At 39.8% G+C, this 26,033-nt stretch overlaps 1 protein-coding gene across 1 annotated transcript; it reads left to right on the top strand.

Moving 5' to 3' along the window:
• Window positions 1-110: 110 nt before the first annotated feature.
• On the top strand, window positions 111-26,033 carry stk35 (serine/threonine kinase 35). The gene is made up of 3 exons (XM_079587893.1): window positions 111-857; window positions 5,474-6,233; window positions 25,104-26,033. The coding sequence occupies exons 1-2, from the start codon at window positions 341-343 to the stop codon at window positions 6,190-6,192; spliced, it is 1,236 nt and encodes a 411-aa protein (XP_079444019.1). The 5' UTR covers window positions 111-340; the 3' UTR covers window positions 6,193-6,233; window positions 25,104-26,033.

Raw genomic sequence — 26,033 nt, 5'->3', positions numbered from 1 at the left:
CTTAAAGGTTTGTTCATTTTTTTTCATCTGTGCATTTAAATAAACTCCGAAAAAAAATCGCTTACTTTGAAAAATCTCGTATAGTGACAAACCCCACCCGTCTTTTGAATGAAATGGAACAGTCCGCCGAAGCCACGCCCCCTTTGCGCTTTCCTGTTAATGTTGTTATTGTTTATGTCAGTAGGACGTTTGATAGAAGAAGTGATAAAAACAAAAAACCCTACACACAAACCTGTCGAGTTTCCCCCCCAAAAAACGAGCACAGTCAGCTAGATAGGGACGTTATGACAAATAGGAGTATTGCCCCGAAACATATGTCAACACAGGGGGTAATAAACTCATGGAGCTTCGCAACGGTACACAGGGGAGAATAACGAGCCTCCGGCGGGGCTGCAAGAGAGTCGAGCCGCCCATCGCGAACATGAGGCGGGATGTCAGTAAAGTTCTGCGCCCGCTTCCCGTGGAGACCAACGATGATGATGAGCCCATGGAAGAAGACGACTGCTTCTCCACGGGCTTCCTTAAGAGTGCCAACCGGGAGCTCGCGACGCTGTTCTCGGCGCCCCGGTACAGTCTGATTCGGGAGGTGGGTCGTGGGAGCTACGGCGTGGTGTATGAAGCGGTCGCCCGCAGGTCCGGAGCCCGGGTGGCCGTGAAGAAGCTCCGCTGCGACGCGCCAGAGAAAGTGGAGCTAGCACTGGCCGAGTTCTGGGCCCTGGCGAGCCTGGAGAAGAAGCACGAGAATGTGGTGCAGCTGGAGGAGTGTGTGTTGCAAAGAAACGGGATGGCACAGAAAATGAGCCACGGGAACAAGCGAAACAAGCAGTATTTGAGATTAGTGGAAACTTCACTGAAAGGTAAATAAAGTAAAGAGCTTCTTGGAAGCATTTGCACTGTTCATAAGTCCAACAAAATGCTTGATATCTGATTTATTTATCTTGTCAACACAAGTAGGTCTGATTAACATTGTTTTGCTTTGTAATACAAATGAAAGTTGGATAAAAGTGCATTGCACACTTTTAATAATATGCATGCATTAGCATTAAGACCCTTTATGATTTTATCATAAATGCATATCATGAAACATGCACAAAGTAGGAAGAGAAGAAAGTCTGTGCGTGAGGGAACATCATGTTCCAGCATTCATAATGCATTAACCCCTTCACTCCCATACAGGCCAATGTATGTACACCTCTGGTCATTGTATGCAATTTTCAAAACTTGAGTCCATTAGTTTTCCAATAGGTTTAATAATGTTATTTTCATGTCATTTGTATTACCAAAATCAGATTAAACTTTGCTGTCAAGGTGCATTTTTACAGACATTTACAGGATACACAAATATTTGAATTGCAATCACAGAGAACAATTTCCAGCTCATTACATGTTTTAGAGTGGCTCATAACATGACAAATGTAAATTGGCAATTGAAATTTCCATGTTTTTTTCATGCATTTTTAAAATTTCGGGGCCTATGAATATTTTTTTTTATTCCCTGATATTTCCATGATCACATGAACCCTGATTATAGTTGATCTAGTTGTAATTTTGAGATATTTTACACGTCCTATTGGTGTACTCCATTTAAACCAATTCTATCGGCAAGGGGATTTTTGTGCATTATTTTATGCATGATCAAAATGGCACGATGTTAATGTGATGCTGGTGTTTGTGTGGCGTTTGGTGTGTTGAGGTGGCAGTGAGTTGCGTGTGAGTGCTATACTTGTGGTTGTGCTCAGCAGTTGCAGGATCTATTTTGTGCTGACTGGTGTTGTTGTTATATAAGTGCCACCATTTAGTGGCCTCGTCTACAATGGAAAAACTAATCCTGATGTTACAGCCTTCTTTAGAAATTATCCGGATATAAATGTTTTTGCTGATGGATTTTCGGGTTATGCAATGTTTTTTGACAAATGCGTCATATGTTTTGGTATCAACTAGGCCAGAATATTGTGTTTGTGATCGGTAATAATCAGCTCATATCAGAGATTCACAAACTTCTCTTTCTCCTTTTTTAACCCAAACTATTTACTTGAAATACCCTCAGTAATTTGAAGTTAATATTTCAATAATTTAACAACACATTTGTGTGTTCATGCTTCTCTGATGTCAGTTAAAGTGCGCCTATTATGATCTTTTAAAGATTTCTAATTTTCTCCTACAATAGGTTTACATGCATCAAAGGTCAAAAACACTTTCATTATTATGCATCATACTAGGGATGTAAACGATTAATCGTGACTAATCAAATCCAAAATAAAAGTTTGTGTTTACATAATATGTGTGTATTGTGTGTAATTATTTTGTATATATAAATACACACATATGCATGTATATATTTGAGAAATATTTGCATTTATATACTGCATATATATTTTTATATGATTTATATTATAAATAGAACTATTTTATATATAAATAACACATTTTTCTTAAATATATACATGCATGTGTTTGTATTTTTACAAAATAATTATACACAATACACACACATATATTATGTAAACACAAACTTTTATTTTAGATTCGATTAATCGCGATTAATCGTTTACAGCCCTACATCATATCTCATAATATATATTGCATATCATCACTTAATTTCTCAAAGAGTCTGAAACCGGTTCGTTCGAAGATTCAGTCTCTCGTTTCGGCTGCTCAGAATCGATTCTTTCTTTTATAGGAGACAATAACTTTATTTGTCGTGCACTTTAATTTTTTTAAACTTAGCAGACACTTTACCTTCACAAACAGCTTTATTACACACTGCATGAAACAAAGATAATCTATATAAAAACAAAAAAGCATAATTGTTACATGAAATGCAGGTAAGCAAACATAATAAGTAAAAAAATTCAGTATTTAGATCTTTTGCTGTTTATCAAAGTTTGATACCCCCAGTTTGGGAAATCCTGCTTCATGAGACCTAGCCTACATTTGTTTTTTAGGATTATAGGAGACACGTTCCGAAGTGTTTCCTTTCCCTAAGTGTTTATAAGTTGCTATACTTCCACAGGTCACAGTCCACCTGGTTTCCATGCATTTCCCAACCCTTGTTTCCTGAAGTTAAGCTATGTTAGTTATCACAGAACGCAGACAGATTATCAATGCTTAGCCTCATACAGTCTCGTTGGAAGGGCTCCAAACGTGTCGCTCAGAGGAAATCTGTGCTCAGCTAAAGTCTGATTGGTGTTTTGCTAGTCTATCGGCATTAGCTAAAGCAGCACTTTACTTCTAGCTGGCGTAACACTCTTTGTTGAAGGCTTTGGTTTGGACAGTAAAGCTGCTGTAGTTTGAACAGAACTGGGTTTAATCAAACACAACCGTCTCTGTTTGCTAATGAGTCTGACACAACGGCTTATCAGTGTCAGTTAGAGACCAGAAACATTCAATGAAGAGATGTTTGGCCTAGCTCAGCAGAAACAGCTCAATTGAAGCACATGAGTAGATTATGGACTGGTCTGGACTCTGGAGTGGGTTTGATTTGCCAACATCCTGAAGCGGTTTACAATAAAGCCCAGTTCTGACATTCTCCTGTTAAAAAGAAGGCACTTGGAGCACATTGTTGTCCACCGTTGTTTTCTTTGAATCTTTAAATTGGGACTTTATGCTTTGAAAGCAAGGAGCTACTAAAAAGGCAAAAGAAATTGTTAGTTTCTCAACATTGAGATAAAATTGACCCCGTTTACTTTCTTAAAAGGTTAGTTTACCCAAAAATGAAAATCCTGTCATTAATTACTCAGACTCATGTCGTTCCAAACCCGTAAGACTTTCGTTCTTCTTCGAGGCACACACAAATGAAGATCTTTTTGATTAAATCTGAGCGATTTCTGTCCCTCTGATAACAGCAACAACCACTTTGACGCTTCAAAGAGTTCATAAAGACATACAAAGTTTGTAAAACTAAAGTGGTTTAGTCCAAATTTTATGAAGAGACAAAATCGCTTTATACACTGAATAGATTTAATTTAGGCTTTTATTTACATATTAAAATTCATCAACTCACACATCAGAATCTCACGCATGTTTGCTTGATGTGCGAGAACCAATGAAGTTCATTCTTGCGCGTCAAGCTGGTTCGGTTGAGCTTCTATTTATATTCACTGAATAAAGTTTAAATGTGAATAAAAGCCGAAATTAAATCTGTTCATCATATAAAGAGATCGAGTCTCGTCTAGAAAATTTGGACTCAACTGGATTCGTTTTACAATCTCTTTATGAACTTTTTGAAGCGTCTAAGTGGTAGTTGCGTAGCTGTCAACAGAGCGACCGAAAGCTCTCAGATTTCCTTAAAAATATCTTAATTTGTGTTCGAAACTAAAGTCTTTACGGGTTAAGTGTGAGTAGATGACATAATTTAAATTTTTGGGTGATCTATCCCTTTAATACACATTTCTGGTCTTACTGGTTTAATCAGTGCACCTTATTTTAAAGGAACCTTTTCTTTGTTATCTTTGTAATTAAATTAGCTGAGTTGGTAATAAGGCCCCTGACTGGGTCCAACTATTGTCACTTTTTGAGGGTGAGCAAAAACGCACCGTGTGGGGCAGAACACACAGAAAAACTGTCGGCATGGTGTGTCTGGGCTTTAAGTTTCAAACAGCGAGTCCTGCTTCTTAACTACAGTAGTCAACATTTAAAGTGGATCAAAACCTTTCATCAAAGTCATACATGAATTTTGAACAATATCCGTTCTTGTCTCAGGACAACTTTGATGAACTGTTTTGATCCACTTCAAATGTTGACTACTGTAGTTATGCACAACAATTAAAGGGGTGGTTGATTATTATTTCACTTTTCTAACTTTAGTTAGTGTGTTATGTTGCTGTTTGTAACTTTGCAGACAACATCTGCAAAGTTGCAACGCTGAAAGTTCAAAGCATAGGGAGATATTTGCTTTTAAATAATTGCTTTTTAAGGACAACAACAAACTGCTGGTAGGAACTACACGACATTCCTCCCGGGATAGTGACATCACCAACCCAAAAATGTTCATAAACCCCGCCCCCTGAACACGATTTATAGATTATCATGACAGAATATGCTAATAAATGACTAGAAGATAGTTAACTCCACATCAGCAATATAAATTCATCAACTAACCATTCAGAAATGTTAATGTTGCTTCTACATGTTGTCACTTCTACTTGAGTCTCTCCATCATTGTCTGACTTCGGTTTCAACATAAAAGGCTAAACATTTTTTTGAATTTACACACGCACACAAGCTCTTTAAGCTCCGCCCTCTGTGACGAGAGCAGCAGCTCATTTGCATTTAAAGGGACAGACACAAAAACGGTGCGTTTTGTGGGGTATTTTGAGCTAAAACTTCACACATACACACTCTGGGGACATCATAAACTTATTTTTCATCTGTGAAAAGGCCATTATACCACCCCTTTAACTGCAAATTTCAGCATTGAATGTCCACCTGTGCATTTTTATTGCGTAATTCCCACATTCTACTATCATTCCAGGTGAGCGTATCTTGGGTCACCCGGAGGAACCGTGTTATCTTTGGTTTGTAATGGAGTTCTGCGATGGTGGCGACCTCAACCAGTACATCCTCTCCCGACGACCTGATCCGCGGACCAACCGCAGTTTCATGAAGCAGCTGACCAGCGCCGTGGCCTTCCTCCATAAGAACAACATTGTCCACCGGGACCTCAAACCAGACAACATTCTCATCTCACAGAAATCAGAGGGTCCCGTGATCAAGGTCGCCGACTTTGGCCTCAGCAAGGTGTGCGCGGGACTCCGCTACATGGACAACGACGGCGACAACCGTGTTAACAAGAACATGGTGAACATTAATAAGTTCTGGCTGTCGTCAGCATGCGGTTCTGACTTCTACATGGCACCGGAGGTGTGGGAGGGCCATTACACCGCCAAGGCGGACATTTTCGCGCTCGGCATCATCATTTGGGCCATGGTTGAACGCATTACGTTTATCGACGCCGAATCCAAGCGAGAGCTCCTCGGCACGTACATTCGCCAGGGAACCGAGATCGTCCCGGTGGGCGAGGCCTTGCTGGAGAACCCGAAGATGATCCTGCATATCCCGCAAAGGACACGCAGCATTATGTCGGAAGGCGTCAAGCGGCTTCTGCAGGACATGTTGGCGGTCAACCCGCAGGACCGGCCCGACGCATTTCAGCTGGAAGTTAGAATGGATCAAGTCACATGTGCGGGATAAGCCGGCCTGATTGGCCAAAACGAGCATGCTTGCTCTTTCAGGTGGGTTGCAATTTCTTGATATCATTTTAAACATCAAGCGTAGCGTCAGATCTGGCAGGTCACGTTAGTCAAGCTCGCATCAGCTGACTCTCAGCTGATCCACGTCTACCTATAGGAATACGACGCCTATCACTGTATACATATAAGCTCCTTCAGTATTATCAGCAGCTGTTGCCCTCCTCCATCCCCAGCTCCACCTCTCCTCAGTCACGATTTGCCATTCTGATTCCTCTTTGAATCAGACTAAATTCTCAATTATGTTGAAATTAAAATCTTTATTAATTAGTGATATCTGCAAAACATTCATGTTGGTTCTGTTATGTTACCCTACTGGGGGTTATCGCTGCTCTTATCAATGCTAGGCTGCATGGTTGCGCAGGGAGTTCAGAACCATACCGCTAATCCAATCTGTATGCTAATTGTCAATCGTATTTGACAATAGTGGTCCTGACAGAAATGTTGTATTCAACCTTGTTTACCTCAGACAAGTTTAAAAATCCCGTAATGCACGAAAACAAGCATTTTAGGTTGTTATAAATTTACCAATATGTAAATCTAGCGTACCGCACAAGTGCTGAAAAGTGAAGCCTAAGCGCCTCAATCGGTGGCTGGTCCTAGTATAGGTCATAAACCCCGCCTCCCCATGTAGTCTAAGGGGAAGCAATGGAAACTAAACAATCAAATTACACTTCAAATAAATTTTTTCCAAAGATTTTTTATGTCATTTTATGTAGTTTTTAATATCACGCTGATGAAAGTGTTGTCTTTTGAAATAAGTCTGGTCTTAGTTAGTTATTTGATGCTATAAAAATGGGAATGCGACGTCATGATTGACAGCTGTGATTGACAGCTTCTCTAAACGAAGAAGTCACTGAGGCACCAACAGACTTTTGGGGGGATTTAACTTTAATTTCTGTATGTCTATAATGGCTTATTTCACACTGACATAATGAGTAAAGGGAGTGAGACCGGGACCTTGATATCGCGGCCCTTCTTCAAGTTCATTACTGCGCAGAATCAGGTCCCAAATCAGTGCAAGATGTCAGCGCCATATTAGGACTTTGTCGGCTTCACTTTTCACCAATGGAAGAGAGTGATGGTGCGTCGTCCATCTTTTTTTTACAGTCTATTATGTAAATATATTAATTTATCTACGTGTTGAAGGGCTCTCAGGTGCCAAATTGATTATAATCTAAGCTAGGCCGATCTTGAGTTCGCTTCCCAGAGTTCTTTGCCAATACTAGAATTTCTCGTCCTTCCAGCTGCTTTGTTTTTCTCTAATCAAACCCATGTACAGTATATGTCCTCAGGGGTAACATGTACCCTGCGAGGCTGCCACGCTCTTCCCTTCACACGTCTCAGCCCTGTTTGGTTTTACCGACGCCACGCCTGAGTTCCTACTAACATTTTGACTAACAAGATCCGACACCTTTTTAACAGCAGAATGCATCCGGCCAGGGGCGATAGCGTGACTGTGTGATACACGGCATACGCCCAACCAGGTGCGTTCTGTTTTTTTGGGAAGGATCCAATTATTATACAACATCAGTAATACCGGAATGGCGTTCCCGCAGAGTTTATTGCACTTTTTTATATGGATTTTGCATTGGATGAAGTTCAACTGAAAAGGCCAGAGGAAATTGAATGCATTTCCTGAATGCAAGTTACTCTATAGCATTTTTTTATTTGTTTTATTTTTTACTTTAGCTATATTTAGGCTTTTTCATTTTTGGAGTTATACTATTGCTATAAAAATATTCACACTTTCAGGAATTCACGCCACAGTGAATAACAGTGTGAATTTGTATTAATTAAAATAACTAAAGTTTACTATCAATGTTTTCTTAATGTGTCTAAAATTACTTTTATTAATAATGTTTTATTAATTTATTATTAATAACAATTATTAATGTTATTTATTTAATGTAATCTAAATGTATTTATTTATTGGTTTGTTGTTCATGTTGGAAGATTATTAAATTTACTGAATCAATAATAATTATAGCTATTATGTTTTTCCTCTAATATCCTTTTTATTAAAATCTAGGGCTGTCAATTCAGCATTCAAATAATCATTTTAATTAAATGAAATTATATGCTGAATAATCTGATTTATAAAAACATTCACACTTTCAGTAATCCACGCCAAGTATTGTAATGTGTAACAAAGTGAATTGTATTCATTCAAATCAATAATATTTAATATCAATGTATGTTTATATTATGTTTATTATTCTTTTAAATTAATAATAACTTATTCATTTTATCTAAAGTTATTTATTTATTTATGAGTTTGCTGTTAATGTTGGAAGATTACATATTTGCTGATATAGTAATAATAATATTTCAGTAATAATTATATTTATGTTTTTCCTCTAACTTCCTTTTTATTCAAATCTAGGGCTGTCAATAAAAAAATAAAAACATTTTAATCAAATTAAATAAAATGCTGAATAATCTAATTAATTGACCCTTCGCAGGGAGCTTGATTGACAGGTGATCTGACCAATCATACTTCGCCATCCGCCATTTTGTCCGACAAAGCAGTCAGGAGAGTTAGTAGATTAACATGGGAGGATTTGAACTTGAGAAGCGGAGTGTACTGATGCCTTTCCGCGGTTAAAACAACATTCCTTCTGATGTTCATTCATGTTTATTTGATGCTATAAATGAACTAGAAGGAAGAGATGATCGGTTCACGAGCAGCTTTAACTGATGCTCTACAGCGATCTGACAGACACATTAAAGAGCCACAAAACTCTATTTATTGTTTAAATTTATTTTAAAAAAATGACCAAATTTGAAAGGTGAAACTTTGTTTAATATGTTTAATATCAAAAGTAACCGAAAAGTAACCTGGTCTGTCCTGTCTCAGTGTGTTGTCAGTCTCCTTTCTGCTCCGCGATGTATTTTTCATTTCGTGAGAGTGGCGTGAGAGCGGCGTAGCTTGTCGGACATAGCGACAGTAACTAAGGGGGTCGGGTCTTTGCGAACGGTCAATTATTCATGTATTCATATTTTCAAAAAAAATTATAATTAAAATATTTTACATCGTCACGTGTCATTAGAAGTCAATATATTGTAATTAAAGTCAGTAAAGTATTTTATTAACTTAAAATTCACACTTGAAGTCTGCTGTGCTTCAATGTTTTGGTTAGGAACCAATTGTTATACAACATCAGTAACACCGGAATGTCGTTCCCGCAGAGTTTATTGCGTTCTTTTATGGATTTAGCATTGGATGAGGTTCAACTGAAAAGGCCAGAGGAAATTAAATGCATTTTGAAGCCACTTTATAGCACAATTTTAATCAAAACTGGCTTCATTGTTGTCCGGAGGCAAGAACACACGACAGCCGGTTTGCTCTAAAACAATGACTTCATTCAGACTAGCACGCATCTTTATAACCTTTAATTTAACCAGGAGAAAAGACTCAAATGCAATGAAGATGGCGTGTTTGATGTCAAATCGGAGGGTCTGTGTTTTGCGAGGATGTGAACGTGTACGTGACTCGTGCATCAGGGGTTTATGGCCTCAGTGAGCATATAGAGCAGTTACGCAACACTCCTCCTCTCCCCGACGGCCTGAATGCATGCAGCCATCCGTCAAAACAAGCCGTCCTGAGTGAGCCGCGGGTCGGCCTGTTTGTCTTAGTGGGGTAAGAGGGGGTACTTTTGCGTATGTACACCCGGAGCGCGTCAGACGTGCTCTTCAAGCCCCCCACCGTCCCGTCCCGAAGCACACACGCACACTTTAGGCTCTGGGACACTGAGGGGGTCTATGGTCTCGCAGACTCACGTTCAGAACATTTTGTTCTTTGCCTGCCAGCCTGTGAGTCTCCATTGCTACTGTGTTATACTGTCACTGTCAGGTACATTATTATTCACATGGGAGGATCACAAATCTGCTGAATCGTTATGATTTGAAATATAGCAATGGTGATATTGCTCCTGTTTTTTAATTAAAGACATTCACACTTTCAGTAATTCACATCACGAAAATGTAATGAATGTAACGTGGAACAGGATGTAAATTACATTTATTCGTATTGTGATGTTTCATACATTTTTTAAACATTTGATTACTTAAACACATTTATGTTTAATTTTAATTATGTCTAATACTTTTTATTTTTTAATATAACTTTTATTATTATTTATTTAAAATTGTATTCTTTTTTTAATACTATTTAATAGCAAAAATTCACACCACAGTACATGCAATGTGTACCTATATGAAAATGATATTCACTCATATCAATAATAATCTTTTATAATGTTTCATACATTTATAGTATTTTTTATTTAATTTTATTATTGCTAATACTTTTTATTTGTAATATTTTAAATGTATTTAATAATTATAATTATTATATCCATATTTTTCATATTGATAACTGTTTTATGTACATGTGTATTTATTTATTTATTTTTAATGCTTTTTGTTTTTAATATTTTTGTTCATTTATTTATATTGAAATTATATTAATTAAATACTATTTATTTTATTATTATTATGGGTTAGTTTGATTAAACATTTTAACCAATTAAATAATCACTGCTAGTGCTTATTAATATGATAAATCGAAATGATTTGTCTATATATCCATATTTGCTGAGAAAAGCCTAAAATGAAGATAATTAAAATACATACACAAGTAAATCTTTGAATGGACAAAGTGGTTTTAGTACACTGTAAAATAAAGTCAGTAAAGCATTTGATCAAGTCTGTTGTCTTAGGCCAGTTTGCAAATTGTATACCTTTTATAAATATTACAGGTGAAACTCGTGCAGAAGTTCATTTATTTCAGTAATTCAACTTAAAAGGTGAAACTAATATATTATATAGACTCATTACATGCAAAGTGAGATATTTCAAGCCTTTATTTGTTATAATTTTGATGATTATGGCTTACAGCTTATGAAAACCCCAAATTAAAAATGAGAATATTGTGAAAAGGTTTTCATAAGCTGTAAGCCATAATCATCACAATTATAACAAATAAAGGCTTGAAATATCTCACTTTGCATGTAATGAGTCTATGTGTAACAGGTACAGAAAGTGTACTGTTAAATATATGCATTAAGTATAATTCACACAAAATTGTTCATTTACATACACCTGATGACTGCCTAAGTGAATGAGTGCCTTTCCCCTTTAATTAATGTGACGTCATAAGTCAATATAATTTCCTGTTCTGTCCCCTCCTCTTCCTCTTTGCATTGGTGATGCAGTGGAGAGGTAAAGCAAGGGCGACTCTCACTTAAGAGGCTGATTACATTTGTTTGTACATCAGGAATAAAATCTGTGAAACTGCCGCATGCTGTCCCTGATTCATCATTCACGACCGAAAACACAACGCAGACAACAGACCAGTTACACTTGGTGCCGTGATCATTTCGGATCATCAGATCAGCGCTTCGCCGATCGCCGTGGTTGCGTGACGGCTGGCTCGCCTTCATCGCCGATCTTCTTCCTCATCGCAATCGCTCGTGGCGGCCCCGTGCTCGCGCATAAGGAGTGCGCGTGTGTGAGATGAACAGCGTGTGACATCGCGAAACGAACTGTTGCATCTTAAAGGAACGGTAAAGAGTCATTGACTTTCTGACTTTTTCTCTCTCTCTCCGGAGCACTTTCGTTGGTGCATATTGAACGACAGGGACTGTGATAATCATCGCGGGACGCTTCAATGTCCTTAATGCATCGTATCCTTTATCTATACAGTATATAATCAATGACTGTTGATGCATCTTAAACAAGGAAAATAATATAATTGATTTTGAGAAAAGATACATTTTATTTTCATCAAGAATTTTGATATTGAAGTGTTTTGAGTCATTTTTTTTCATATATTTCCTTGCATATTTGAAGTATACTTGAACTTTTCATCAGTTAAGGTTACACTGTTTGTAACATATATTTTTCTGTCATTTTTACATGTTTTATCTGTTTTATTTTATTACTTGAAACATGTTTGAGGATTCTAGCAAAGACGATTTCAGTCCTGTGAAACGATCTAATGTCACTTTTCCATTGGGTAGAGGTGGTGGGTCTGAAATGTATCGAAATGAGGGTGTGTCTGAATTTACACGTTGTTATGGGAGAGGGAGAGCGTTAGCTAATTTGGGACTCGACCATGTGCACACAGCTGATTCAGCGATTGGTATTTCTGTAGGTCCAGCAGCTAGCTCCACCCCAATCATGCGCCCTGATATTGAACGTGTTGTCACTCCTGAGTCATTAGGGGGCATCATTTCAGATCTGGCTCAGAAAATAGGAGAGAGTATTTCAGCCAGCCTTAACCTTGCACACCAGCCCATCCCAGTACAGCCTAATCCAGCGTGCCAGTCTCAGCACTCAAGTGAGGACATTGATAAATCTAGCCTCAAGGTGATAGTACAGCAAGATGCACCACCTCCGCCATTCTTCAGGGGAGATAAGAGCGATTCATTTACTGTGCACGAGTGGGAAGATATGATGTACAGTTATCTGGACAGAATGAAATGCAGAACGCAAACCAATGTCTCTGATCTCATCACAAGCAGATTGGCTGGTAAAGCGAGAGATGTGGTTAAGGTGTCCCTGCGAAGCCGTCCTGAACTGAGTGCCAGTGAGCTTCCAAGTGCAGTGTTTGACATACTGAAACGCAACTTCAGTGAGTTGTCTTACTCTAACATGCCTATGGCTGACTTCTATAACACTTTCCCTAGAGCAGATGAAAGTCCCATGGATTACTGGATACGGCTTAACAAGGCCATAGATGTTGCTGATGAGTGCTTGCGACGACGTCATAAGAGTGTCGAGGATCCCGCTGCTGAAGCTGTCATGATGTTTATTTCACATTGCCCAGACCCGAGTCTTGCTTTGTCTTTTCAGTTTAAGCCAGCTGAGAAGTGGAGCGCCGCTGAGGTCCAGGAGCGATTGGATAGTCATCAGAGGGATCTAAAGAGAGTCTCTTCTCGGATGCAGCACACAATGTCCTTGTCAGCTTGCAACCAGTGCACTGTTATGGCAGACCCCAGTTCTGTGTCCAGTTCTCCTCAGCAGCCTGTTTCCATGCCAGCCCAGTCACTGCCTCCAGTAACTCATCTTAATCCTAATGCTGTTCCTTTCTCTCCAGACACCAGCCTTCAGCACATGGTTGCCATGATGGATAGAGTCCTGTCATTATGTACTGCCTCTTTACCTTCATCCAGTCAGGTTCATACAGGCAAAACTTCACATTTCAAAACCAACTTAAGCTCCACATGTAGGGTCTGTAGATCCAAGGAACACACCACGTACGAACATTGTAGACGTCAGAGGCTATGTCGTCACTGTCTCAGTCCTGGCCACTTTAAGATTGACTGTCCTAAAGCAGCATGCCCTGTGGCTCCCTCAGATACTGCTCAGTTAAACTGAAGAGCCCATGCGATGAGAGGGATAGCATGGGCAATTTAATTAAAACCTCCCTCACAGATGATGTGCGAAATGTTTTTGTTAACAGCTGCAAACTATTGTCAGAAGACAAAACAGTGTTATATGTGGGGTCTCAGAGAGTTGATGGGGCAAGTGAGTTGTTTTATGCTCCTGTGACAGTCTGCGACCATTACACATTAAAGGGGTTACTGGATTCTGGCAGTATGGCCTGCACGCTTAGTGAAGAGGGTGAGTCCAAGCTGCGAGCTGATGGTCTTCTTCCACATCCTCAAGTGATTGCAAGTAATGTAGTCCTAGTTGGCTGTGGTGGCCTTACGATTCAGCCGAAGTGTTCATACGACTTGGAGATTGAAGTCTATGGATTTAAGTTTATCGTTCCTACTCTTGTGGTGCTTGTTTCCTGCAATAACAGTAATCCTGAGTGTGAGCAATTCCTTGAGCTTCTAAGCTGCATCTCCCGATGGTCTGGGCCTCAACAGCCTGATAAACTTGGGACTGTGAAACTCTGTCAGGCAATCACTCTGCTTCCCAAATGTGAGTATCTTGTTTGGGGCAAATTGCCAGCTAATGTGCCTGTTTCCCCAGGAAGTACTGTAATTGTTGAGCCAACCACTGCACGTTCAGCTCCTAAAAACATTCTTGTCGGACGAGTAGTAACACCGATGTGGGGCAATCGATGGGTGCCAATGAAGATACTTAACCCTAATCCAACATCAGTGACGCTTCGCCGTAACACTAAACTGGCCGACGTTTCTTCTTGTCTAGCCGTGGAGGATTTCACTGTCATGCAGGGTCTGAGCAGAACCCATTGTGATGTTCCTGAATCAGAGCCCCTCATAACTGACTCATCCTCTGATCTTGCATCTTTACTGGGAGACTATGGTCTGAAGGATGTTGACATTGCTGGATGTGAGGTTTCTGAGGTCTGGAAGAGAAAATTGGTGGATCTTCTTGTGTCCTATCATGATGTTTTCTCCAAGGACAAGCTGGATTGTGGAGAGACAAAGGATTTTGTGCACAGGATCCACCTTTATGATGAGCGCCCATTCCGTCTGCCCTATCGCCGCATCCCACCTGCCCACTATCAAAAATTAAGAGAAGTGTTGTCAGAGATGGAGGAGAAAGGCATAATCAGCAAGTCTGTCAGTGAATATGCATCACCCTTAGTGATGGTCTGGAAAAAAGATGGTAATCTGAGGGTATGCACTGATTTTCGTTGGCTCAATGCTAAAACCTTCAAGGACGCCCACCCTCTGCCCCATCAAGCTGACTGTCTCGCAGCCTTGGGTGGTAATGCCCTTTTCAGCACCATGGACTTAACTTCAGGATTTTACAACATTCCACTCCATGTGTCTGACCGACGATACACTGCCTTCACAACACCAATGGGCTTGTATGAGTATAATCGTCTTCCTCAAGGTCTTTGCAATAGCCCCGCATCTTTCATGCGCATGATGCTCAGCATTTTTGGAGACCTTAACTTTTCCAGTCTTCTCTGCTACCTTGATGACTTGTTGGTCTTTGCACCTTCTGAAGAGGAGGCATTGAAGCGTTTAGAGATTGTGTTTTCTCGATTGAGAACTAGCAACCTGAAGCTAGCACCTAAAAAGTGTCACTTCCTGAGAAAATCCGTAAAGTTCCTGGGCCATGTGATAGATGGTACTGGTGTTTCAGTTGATGAGGAGAAAGTTAAAGTCATCTCTGCTTTTCAGAAGGAGGACTTAATGAAGGAAAACCGAACCACACCATCACAAAAAAAGATCAGATCGTTTCTTGGTATGGTCCTGTACTACCAATCCTTCATTCCAAGTTGCTCACGAATTGCCAGACCCTTATTCAACTTAACTGCTGGCCAGAAACGCTCAGTGAAAGCTGCTGGTAGTCACAAGAAAGCAGGCACTTTCCGAGAGTTGACATCCCAGGACTGGACCCCTGACTGTGATGTGGCGTTTGAAGAGCTAAAAAGGGCCCTTGTTGACAGTGTGGTGCTGGCTCATCCTGATTTTGAGCGTCCTTTTCTTCTCTGTACTGACGCCTCATTGGATGGCATAGGTGCAGTACTCTCTCAGATCCCTGCTGGTGAGGACAAGGCAAGACCAATAGCGTTTGCTAGCAAGGCTTTGAGCCGCAGCCAAACAAAATATCCTGCACACAGACTGGAATTCTTAGCTCTGAAGTGGGCGGTGTGTGACAAGTTTAGTCACTGGCTTAAGGGCCATGAGTTTACTGTGTGGACGGATAATAATCCGCTGACATACATTATGACCAAGCCGAAGTTGGATGCATGTGAGCAGCGCTGGGTCTCGAAACTTGCTCCATACTCTTTTGAGATCAAATATGTTCCTGGAAAACTCAACGTGGTGGCGGATGCGCTCAGTAGAAATCCATTTGTCAGGCCAGTGAGTCAGCGGCTTTTGTCCGAGCCTTATTCTGAATTGTTGCGACAAGTACACCGTGTAGAGGATGGAAATGTGCAAGAGGTGTTTCGTCTTACCTGCCAGCCGCAAACACTAGGAACAGGATCACGTGATGCTGGGCTGGATACATCAATGTCTGCTGATGACGTGTCTTCCATTTTGTCCTCCTGTGATGAATGGGAAGCAGGAACTGAATGTAGAGCAACATCTTTTGCTGACCATCTGAACTCTTTAATCACTGGAGGCGAGGAAGTGTTTCATTCTCTTTCACTGATAGACTTACAAAATCATCAGCACAAAGACCCTGTCATTGCTAGGGTGTCTTATTATGTCAGCAGGAAGCGCAGACCATCGAGACGTGAACGTGCCAATGATAACCAGTGCGTGCTGAGGATTCTGAAGCAGTGGGACAAACTTTTTTTGCTAAATGGAATCCTGTACAGAGCTATTAAAGACCCGCTCACCAAGCACAAAAAGTTCCAACTCATTCTACCTGACTCCTTGAAATCTGAGGCACTTTCGGGTGTTCACGACCTGGCTGGTCATCAAGGGCAGCCTCGCACTCTGTCTTTGACCCGTCAGAGGTTTTTCTGGCTTGACATGGAACGTGATGTGCGGGATTACGTGAAGAAATGTCCCAGGTGTGTCCTCAGCAAAACTCCAGAGCCTGCAGCGAGAGCCACTTTGGAGAGTATTAAAACCACAGCCCCACTGGAGCTCGTTTGCATCGACTTCTGGTCTGCTGAAGATCGAAATAACAAATCTGTGGATGTTTTAGTGATCACGGATCACTTCACGAAGCTGGCGCATGCATTTCCGTGTCAGGATCAGACAGCGAAAAGAGTGGCTAAGAAACTCTGGGACAGCTTTTTCTGTGTCTATGGATTTCCCCAACGCATCCATTCTGACCAGGGGGCTACCTTTGAGAGTGAGTTGATTGCCGAGCTCCTTGAACTGTCTGGAGTTGACAAGTCAAGAACCACCCCTTACCACCCAATGGGGAATGGTGGTACCGAACGTTTCAACAGGACATTAGGAAATATGCTGAGGTCTCTTCCACCTAGGCCTAAGCAGAAGTGGCCACAGTTGATACAGACAATGACATTTGTGTACAACTGCACAGCACACGAAACAACAGGTTTCGCCCCTTTTTACCTAATGTTCGGTAGGGTACCAAGGTTGCCAGTTGACCTCATGTTCCGCAGTGTCCTGCAGGATAAGACAATCTGTGACTATGACAACTATGTAAAATCTCTTGCCAGCGACCTACAATCTGCCATGGCGTTAGCACAAAAGAATGCTGTTGTGGAACAAAAACACCAGTCCAGCCAGTACAACAAAAGAGCCAAAGGCCTACCTCTAGCCGTCGGTGATCAAGTGCTTGTGGCTAACAAGGGTTGTAGAGGAAAACGAAAACTTGCTGACAAATGGGAGCCAGTCATGTACACTGTTGTTGCCTCAAAGCCTTCCATCCATGTCTATAAGATCCGTGACAGGACTGGTAATGAGAGAATAGTTCATCGAAATCTTCTTCTTCAAGTGAACTTCCTCCCTCTGCTTGAACCAGAAATGGCTAGTTCGGATCATGAGATTGCAGAAGCACTTGCCTGTAGTGTACCTTCACAGATACCTGATGCAGCACACTGTGGTGGTCTAACCGAGCAAACACGCAGTGGTGAGTCCTCCTATGTTGCCGAGATTGTGTCTGTTGGTAACGCAGATGATGGGCAGAATGAGGCTGAGGAACTCTCACATGCAGACTCTGTGTCGAACATCTCCAATGTTGCTACTTGTGGTGATGACCGCACTTCTTCATGGGTGCATTCTCAGTTGTCCAATCAAGAGGAGTCAAATGCACAAGTTGCTGTGTCATTGACTGATGATAGTACTGTGGCTGGTGCTATCCACTCTCCCCAAACTCCTGTTTTTGCCAGTGAACCCTTTAGGCAAGATCCTGTAGCTGATTTAAATACAGATGATTGTTACACTACAAGGCTTGGTAGAGTAATTAAGCCTGTTCGTAGGCTAATTGAGTCAATGGTTCAACTCGAAGCCTTACTTGGTATGGAGTCTGTATCTCCTGTTATTCATGTTTAGATATTCATTTTTCTTCTTCTTCCTCCTGTCTCTGATAATGTTAGGAGTTAAGTCTTGTATTTTCTAATGCTTATTGGTTCTGTTTAAGTACCTGGTCTGAGATTTTTCAAAGTGTAATGGGCACTTTGGTAATGCCTACAAAATGTGTCGAAGTTTGGCCAACTCTCTTCATATTTGTATCCCTTTCGTTTGGGTAGCTTTTTATGCTGTGTCTTCACTGTTTTTTGTGTGGAACATGTAATTCTAGTGACCAGTGTTTTTTTGTTATACTCTGGGAATTTTGTGTAAATTCTGAGGGGTGAGTGTAACAGGTACAGAAAGTGTACTGTTAAATATATGCATTAAGTATAATTCACACAAAATTGTTCATTTACATACACCTGATGACTGCCTAAGTGAATGAGTGCCTTTCCCCTTTAATTAATGTGACGTCATAAGTCAATATAATTTCCTGTTCTGTCCCCTCCTCTTCCTCTTTGCATTGGTGATGCAGTGGAGAGGTAAAGCAAGGGCGACTCTCACTTAAGAGGCTGATTACATTTGTTTGTACATCAGGAATAAAATCTGTGAAACTGCCGCATGCTGTCCCTGATTCATCATTCACGACCGAAAACACAACGCAGACAACAGACCAGTTACATATGTAATATATTAGTTTCACCTTTTAAGTTAAATTACTGAAATAAATGAACTTTTGCACGAGTTTCACCTGTATAACTACTACGATTTGAACTCTGTCTGTGCTCAGATCAGTTGCAGATGTTGCATAGTGTGATTGTGGCCGTGTTGTGTCTGTGATTATGGTCATTATATAAGCGGGTCGTGGAGTGCAGAGCTGCTGTAATGTATGGTACAGTGTGTTCTCTGTCTCTGTCGTGTTGATCAACATACAGTAGCAGAGCTGAGCAGAAAACTAACGGGACAACATTCAGGTTTTGATCCGAACAGAACTAAAATGTAAGAAATGCATTATAATAAACCATCAGATTTCACAACATTTAAATGAAACAAACAACCATTTTTGTGTGCGATTCAGACTCCTTTGGGAAAAGTGGGGGTTGTTTTCCAGGATTGTGGGGAGCGAGCGAGTGTTTACAGAGTGTTATGTAAGCTGGAATATCTTTCAGCTGATAATTGTTCTAGAAACATGACGTTTTTCCGTGTATTTAGCACACTTTTCCAATCAGAGCCTGTTTTTTTTATTGTTAAACTTTTTTGGTAAGTCGTTTTTTTTATCTATCAGATGAAAAAAAAATCTTCCTTGAACTAAAGAAGAACAACCTAAAACCCTTTGCAAATTAATAATAAGTTAATGTAAGATGTGACATTGATGTCATTTGTGCACTGTAAAAAAACTAACTCAAATCCTCTTTTGGTGTTAAAAAAACTACTGTCAGGATTTAGTACTAAAGACACACAGTGAAAAATGAGCGGCTGACCTTATTGCATTTGTAGTTTCCCTTTCAGATGCAAAAAGTTATGGGAGGAGAGTATTTAAATGAATCATGTAAGGTGGTTTACTAAGGTTTTCACCATAGACTGTAAAAAAAAGATGGACGACGCACCATCACTCTCTTCCATTGGTGAAAACTGAAGTCCTAATATGGCGCTGACTCACTCCCGCAGAAACGGTTAATTCAAAATGTACTGTGTGAAATAAACATTTACGGTATAGACAATGTAGAAATTAAAGTTGAAGCTCTAATCTCCTCCCGAAAATCCCCCAAAAAGTCTGTTGGTGCCTCAGTGACTACTTCGTTTGGAGAAGCTGTCAATCACAGCTGTCAATCATGATGTCACATTCCTGTTTTTATAGCATCACATAACTAACTAAGAACAAACTTATTTTAAAAAACGAACACTCAAAGTTAAATCAGCGTGATAATAACTACATAAAATGACAAAAAACATATTTGGAAAAAATGTATTTGAAGTGTAATTTGATTGTTTAGTTTCCATCGCGTCCCATTACACTAATGGGGAGGCGGGGTTTATGACCTGTACTGGGACCAGCCACTGGGGGGCGATCGAGCCGCTTTGGTTTCACTTTTCAGCACTTGTTGTGTGGCACGCTTGGTTTGCGCTAGTCAATTTTCTGGTGTTTCCGCCATTATTTACTACCCCCCAAAAAACATGTTTTAAACCAGACGCTAACTTGCGCAGCTCTTGATAGATCACGTCAGTCATTATGGAAATGATCCGGCTGCGTCTGCGTTCTTTAATTTGTGCGTTGTCGGATCACATGCAGAACTTTACTCTCACATCGGCGCTTTTATGGGGTTGCGCTCTCACACACTTCACACATCACTTATCCTACAAGCTGTCATCATCACTTTCCTCCTGACTGCTCTCCTCACTGTCTTCTTTTCTCTCCAACATCGTTGATTAAAGCAATAAGCCCCGCGAAGGCGTGATTTACAGTGAATTTAGAACAGCTAAGGGGCGTTGTTAGCTACGACACAGAGCGTCGTGCCTAAAACCCCCTTAGGCCCCGATCACACCTGATGCGTTTTTTGCAGAGAAAGGCGCCTTTTTTCAATTGTTTTCCTATGGCAGTGAGCGTTCTGCGCGTTGTTTATGCGCCCGCTGCGCCTCGTGTTTTTGAAGTTGAAAAAAAATCAACTCCAAGCGGAAAAAGCGCCCGACGTCATCACGTTTTTTTCCACTGTCCAATCGAATGAATGGAGAGGCGGGCCTTCCGTTGTAGTGACGAAAGCTACAGTTGATTTGAACGCCCGGAGAGTGCGATGATGGAGGATCAACTTGTGATGCTCTCGCGGGTTACCAGGTGCTAACGACTTCAATGAACCGTAAATTGCACAATGTTAATAGAAAGTAAATAAAGCTAATTTGACGTTTACTTGACTGACAGGACAGCTGTTGCGGTGGTTGCCTAGCAACATTAAAAATGCAGCGCACTGCTCGTTCTGTGTGATTGGCCAGTGCTGAGCGCCTCGTGTTTTCGAACCTGAAAAACGTGTCAGGTGTGATCGGGGCCTTAGCTGTTCTAAATCCACTGTAAATCACGGCTTCAAGGGGCTTATTGCTTTTATAAAACGGTAACTCCATTAAAATATTTATTTTATTAATAAAATAAACACCAGCAACAAAAAATATAACGTTATAAAACATTTATTCCTCCGCCAAGCAATGTAGTTCCAAAGAGGTTGCCAAGCAACACATGCAACAACAAAGAATCACAAACGGCAGTTGCGCAGTAACACTAATGTAATGCGCTCACAGGTGTGTGTTTGTTGAGTGATTTACAACGGCTTCGAACGCGGCTCAACCAATCAGAATCAAGGACCGGAACTCTCTGGTTTATAAGATGATGCTGATGTGTGTTTTTATTTTATTAACATTAATGACACAGACAACAGCAGGAATATTAGGCTGCTGTCACTTTAAGACCGAATGCACGGACCGAATATACTACTAACACACATCCGGTTTCTTTCTCAACTAATTTCTCAACACACTAATGACATAACCAAGAGAATACTTGGTATTTTGACATAATTTTGTGAGTATGTGGTCGTTCAAGCGCAAGTAAACGCAAAAGAGGAATCAATTCGGTGTTCAAGCACTGTTTCTCTCTCTCTCTCTCTCTCTCTCTCTCTCTCTCTCTCTCTGTGCGCGAGTCCCGATTTTAGCCTCTTCTTCTGCATTTAAAATCGTTCGAATGTGTAAATTGGCGAGACAAAACGCATCTAATTGATTATAGTTCACTCTACGATGGTATAATTTAGCAGTTAATCCGCAAATGACATGCGTGCCGGAGCGTGAGGCCTGATCCGTACGGATCAACTGCGATCCGCTGCACCGCTAATAATTAATGAACACACTTATCATATCCTCATGATTCCTATCTTACCCGAGATGGAGTAAAGTCCCACTCTGGTAAGTAAACGTGTCCCTGTCCCCAAAAATGTTGCGTTCCCCTCCACGTTTTCTACGCATGCGCACCGGTTATGGCGGACACCCCTGATTATCATAACCCAATATTTGCTCCGTTTGCTTTATGTAATCCTTTTGTGGAATATATTCTGGCTCAGTCTCGGTAAAGTAAATTCGATCGGGTCAAACTTGGAACAACATTTGTACGGACAGCATTATTGGATTAGCTTACAGCCATAGTTGGCCGAGGATGAAATCGGATCTGATGCAGAAACAGCTTGGATGACATCAGTAAATCATTTACTTGCCAAGCGTCCGACACATGGACCCCGGATTAGAAACACTAGGAGGACAACAACAACACGGCCTGGAGCTGTTGAGGGGAATATATCAGTGAAAGATGTGCTCTTCATTCGAGTGGTGTGTTTCTGCTGATGACAGATGTTATTGTGGCCAGCTGATCATGTGCATTAGTCTCGTCTAGTTTTTGCTATACTACTGTATCACACGCTGAATTATTACGCGTTCAGATAAGTTATTCGTGCATTTATTTGCAGTTTGTGCAATTATTTGCATGCAGCGACTGTGCAAACGTTCCAGCGTATTGACGAATCCGGCGAAACTACCGGAAGTAAGCGGGCGCCATAACTGAGCTGTTGCTGGGTAGCGTTGCGCCATTGCCTCCTATTGGTTTAGTTGCAACTTGCGTCCACTGGAATAAACAGCCCGCGATTTACGACTGTCACTAACGTGTAACTTTTATAATGTCGAGTGGGAAAACATGTTCCGTTATCAATTGTTTCAATGGCGGCGGTAAAATTTCAATTTGGAAGAGTAAACGTTGTGAGTTACATAAAATATAATAAATATGTAATATAGTGCTCAGCAAAATCTCCTCTCTAGCTATTTTTTTCTATTCAATTAACATGCTATGGTCATTAAATGGCTTTCCTGAGCTAAATGTAACGTTATGTGACACTGTTCTGCTGTTATATTGACCTCTTTCCATGTTTAAAAACACTAATTTGTCGATTATGTATACTTTCTAGCTGTACCTTACCCTTGCCTTTTGCAATGTGAAAATGAGATAAATAATGGACACAAATGAAAAACAGGAATTCGTTTATTTGATGTCATTCATTTATTTATTATTGCCAAATGGACAGATCTTTTTATAGTTTCCTCGTTAGCTAACGTTAGCCTAGATAACATAGTTATTGCCAAGCTATTTTCATAAATAATCTGTAAGATCGTTTGTACCTTCATCTGTGACTGGAGGCCACTGTCTAACATCATCAACTCAACAAGTCATTCTGCCTGGCTGTAGCTGTCATCGAGGGTGGGTTATCACGGAGGTTTGTTTACATACCGGTAACAGCTCAGTAATGGCGTCGCCACAAGATGGCAGCCTACACAGAACGCTCGTCGGATTCGTCTATACTCGAGTGTGGATGACATAAAATCTGATATTATGACAAAAGTCATAACTATGAGATTAAAATGTTAAATTATGATATACAATTCGATATTATGACATAAAGTCATAATTATGTGAATCAAAATTGGAATTATGACAAAAAACAATTACAAAGCGAGACACTACAGGTGAATAGGGTAATATTTTTAACTAGCAGATATCACCATGAAACTTTCCCAGTTGATTACCAACATTAAGATGAGAAAAAAAATGTATTACAAGTTTTCTGTAATTTAATGTTTAAATATGCAAATTAGGCAATATCTAATTAAATATGCACTAATTTGCATACATTTAAAAAAAAACGAAATCTGAGTATTGGATAAAGCCAGGTTCAAAATTATTTTCATTGTGTTCACATATTAGATGGGAAAAAAATTACAGAGGGATTTATAGATATCTACTTTTGTTATCCTGTAAATCAGAATATACTGTCAATAATAGCATTTAAAAAATACGATTTTCGCCATGTTTTTTGGAATAAAATGTTATATAAATCAGGCTAGGAATAATATATTTACAAATTCCTCTGTAAATGTCTTCATAATACAAGATTGGAGAGTGGTGTGTATCGGTGCGACTGAAGTGAAGATTTCGGACTTGGAGAATGAGAGAAAAGTCATTTTGAGAAAACGGGCTTTAAAGATTTATCATCAGCCAATGAGATTGTGCATTCAGCCCTTTAACTTTCACGATTGGTTGCTGATAAAAAGGAAATTACCATATTTGGATCCGACAGCATTGTACAGGAGAGAGAGAGTTTACTAACGGTGTGTGTGATGACGGGGTGCAGAGACAGAGATCGCGGATCATGATGATTGAGAACGCCAACTTTATTTGAATTTATGAGAAATCTGCAGACATAAACAAACAAAGTTAGTAAAATAAAGACCTAAACGTGTATTTCTGACTTTTTTTCACCACAAGTCTGAAAGAAGACATGTTATTGAAGACAAATAGCCCAAAATCTCAACAAAAAAACTGTTTTTGCCTGCCATGTCTCGCCTTAAAAAGTCATGAAGACAAAACATTTCTTAGCAGACTTATATCAGCTAATTTCTACTTTTCTTTCATAATTTAGCATTTTTATATCATAATTATTGGGATGGGCAACGATTAATCGCGATTAATCGCATCCAAAATAAAAGTTTGTGTTTAAATAATATATGTGTGTGTACTGTGTATACTTATTTTGTATATATAAATACACACATATGCATATATATATATATATTTAAGAACTATTCGCATATATATATTTATACATAATTTATATTATATATAAATATTTTATATATATATATAAATAACAAATTTTACTTAAATATATACATGCATGTGTGTGTATTTATATATATAAAATAATTATACACAGTACACACACATATATTATTTAAACAAAAAACTTTTATTTTGCATGCGATTAATCGCGATTAATCATTGTCCATCTCTACCTAGTATCTAATAATTTTGACTTTTTATGTCATAATTGTTATATTATGTGGTGGAAATGTGCTTATTCCTGGATGTGTTTGGTTGAGTATTGTTTTGCTCTCTCTACAGGTTTGCAGAGTAGAATTGCTCACCGATGGAAAGGGAATCAAAAGGAATCAGTGAATCCTGGAGCTGTGAATTTTCTCTTGTGCTCACTTCCAGAAAGCAGTCTAACGTCTCGATCTCTATATTAAAGACCCGTCACGTGGAAATGCTATGCAGGTATCTTTCTTAACACGCTGTTTTTCTACTTCAGTGCATCGGATTCCAGACACAAGTCTTCCAAACTGACTTGAAACCGATGTTTTTCCTGCTCACATCTCACCAGCAATGACTTCACGTCCCTCTCGTTCTCTGCTGTGACTCGTGCTGTTGTTCTGGACCAGATTTACACACACACACACACACACACACGTTGCACTATGTCCTCAAACAAGCATATCCCATGAAAACTACCTTTCGCCCCATCCTTCTGGACGGGGTTTACCGGACAGTATAGATGTAAATACATAGATGTAGCATAATGCAGCACTAGGATTGGTCGAATGTTGTTGAATGCTCTAAAATGCTCACGTGACAACAGAGAAGGAAGTCATTATAAAGCTCACAACCATTAAGACGTACTGTGAACGATATAATGTGAATAACTGGGCACATGGTGACCCCGTCTCTCCTGTAGGTATGAATGTTTTGACCCCAACAACAGCACTTCTATAAAAAAAAAAAAAATTATCACCGTTGTGCCTTATTTTAACTTTTTTTTTTTTTTTTTTGGATGGTTCTTATTATTTTACTTTTTGTTTTTTAAGGGATATTTAAAATGATTTTGTTTTATCTGAAATGTCGCCATGGTTTTTGTTTCAAATGTTTTAACATTTGCAAAAAATGTGAGAGGTATTAAACTTTGGTTTGATTTGAGTTCATTTGACAGGATCCATTGAAGCTAGGGCTGTAAACGATTAATCGCGATTAATCCAAAATAAAAGTTTGTGTTTTCAT

This window comes from Phoxinus phoxinus (genome assembly GCF_949152265.1).
Source record: "Phoxinus phoxinus genome assembly, chromosome: 18".
Lineage (NCBI taxonomy): Eukaryota > Metazoa > Chordata > Actinopteri > Cypriniformes > Leuciscidae > Phoxinus > Phoxinus phoxinus.
The sequence above is the reverse complement of the archived record's forward strand: the minus strand, read 5'-3'. Positions and strand labels throughout refer to the sequence as shown.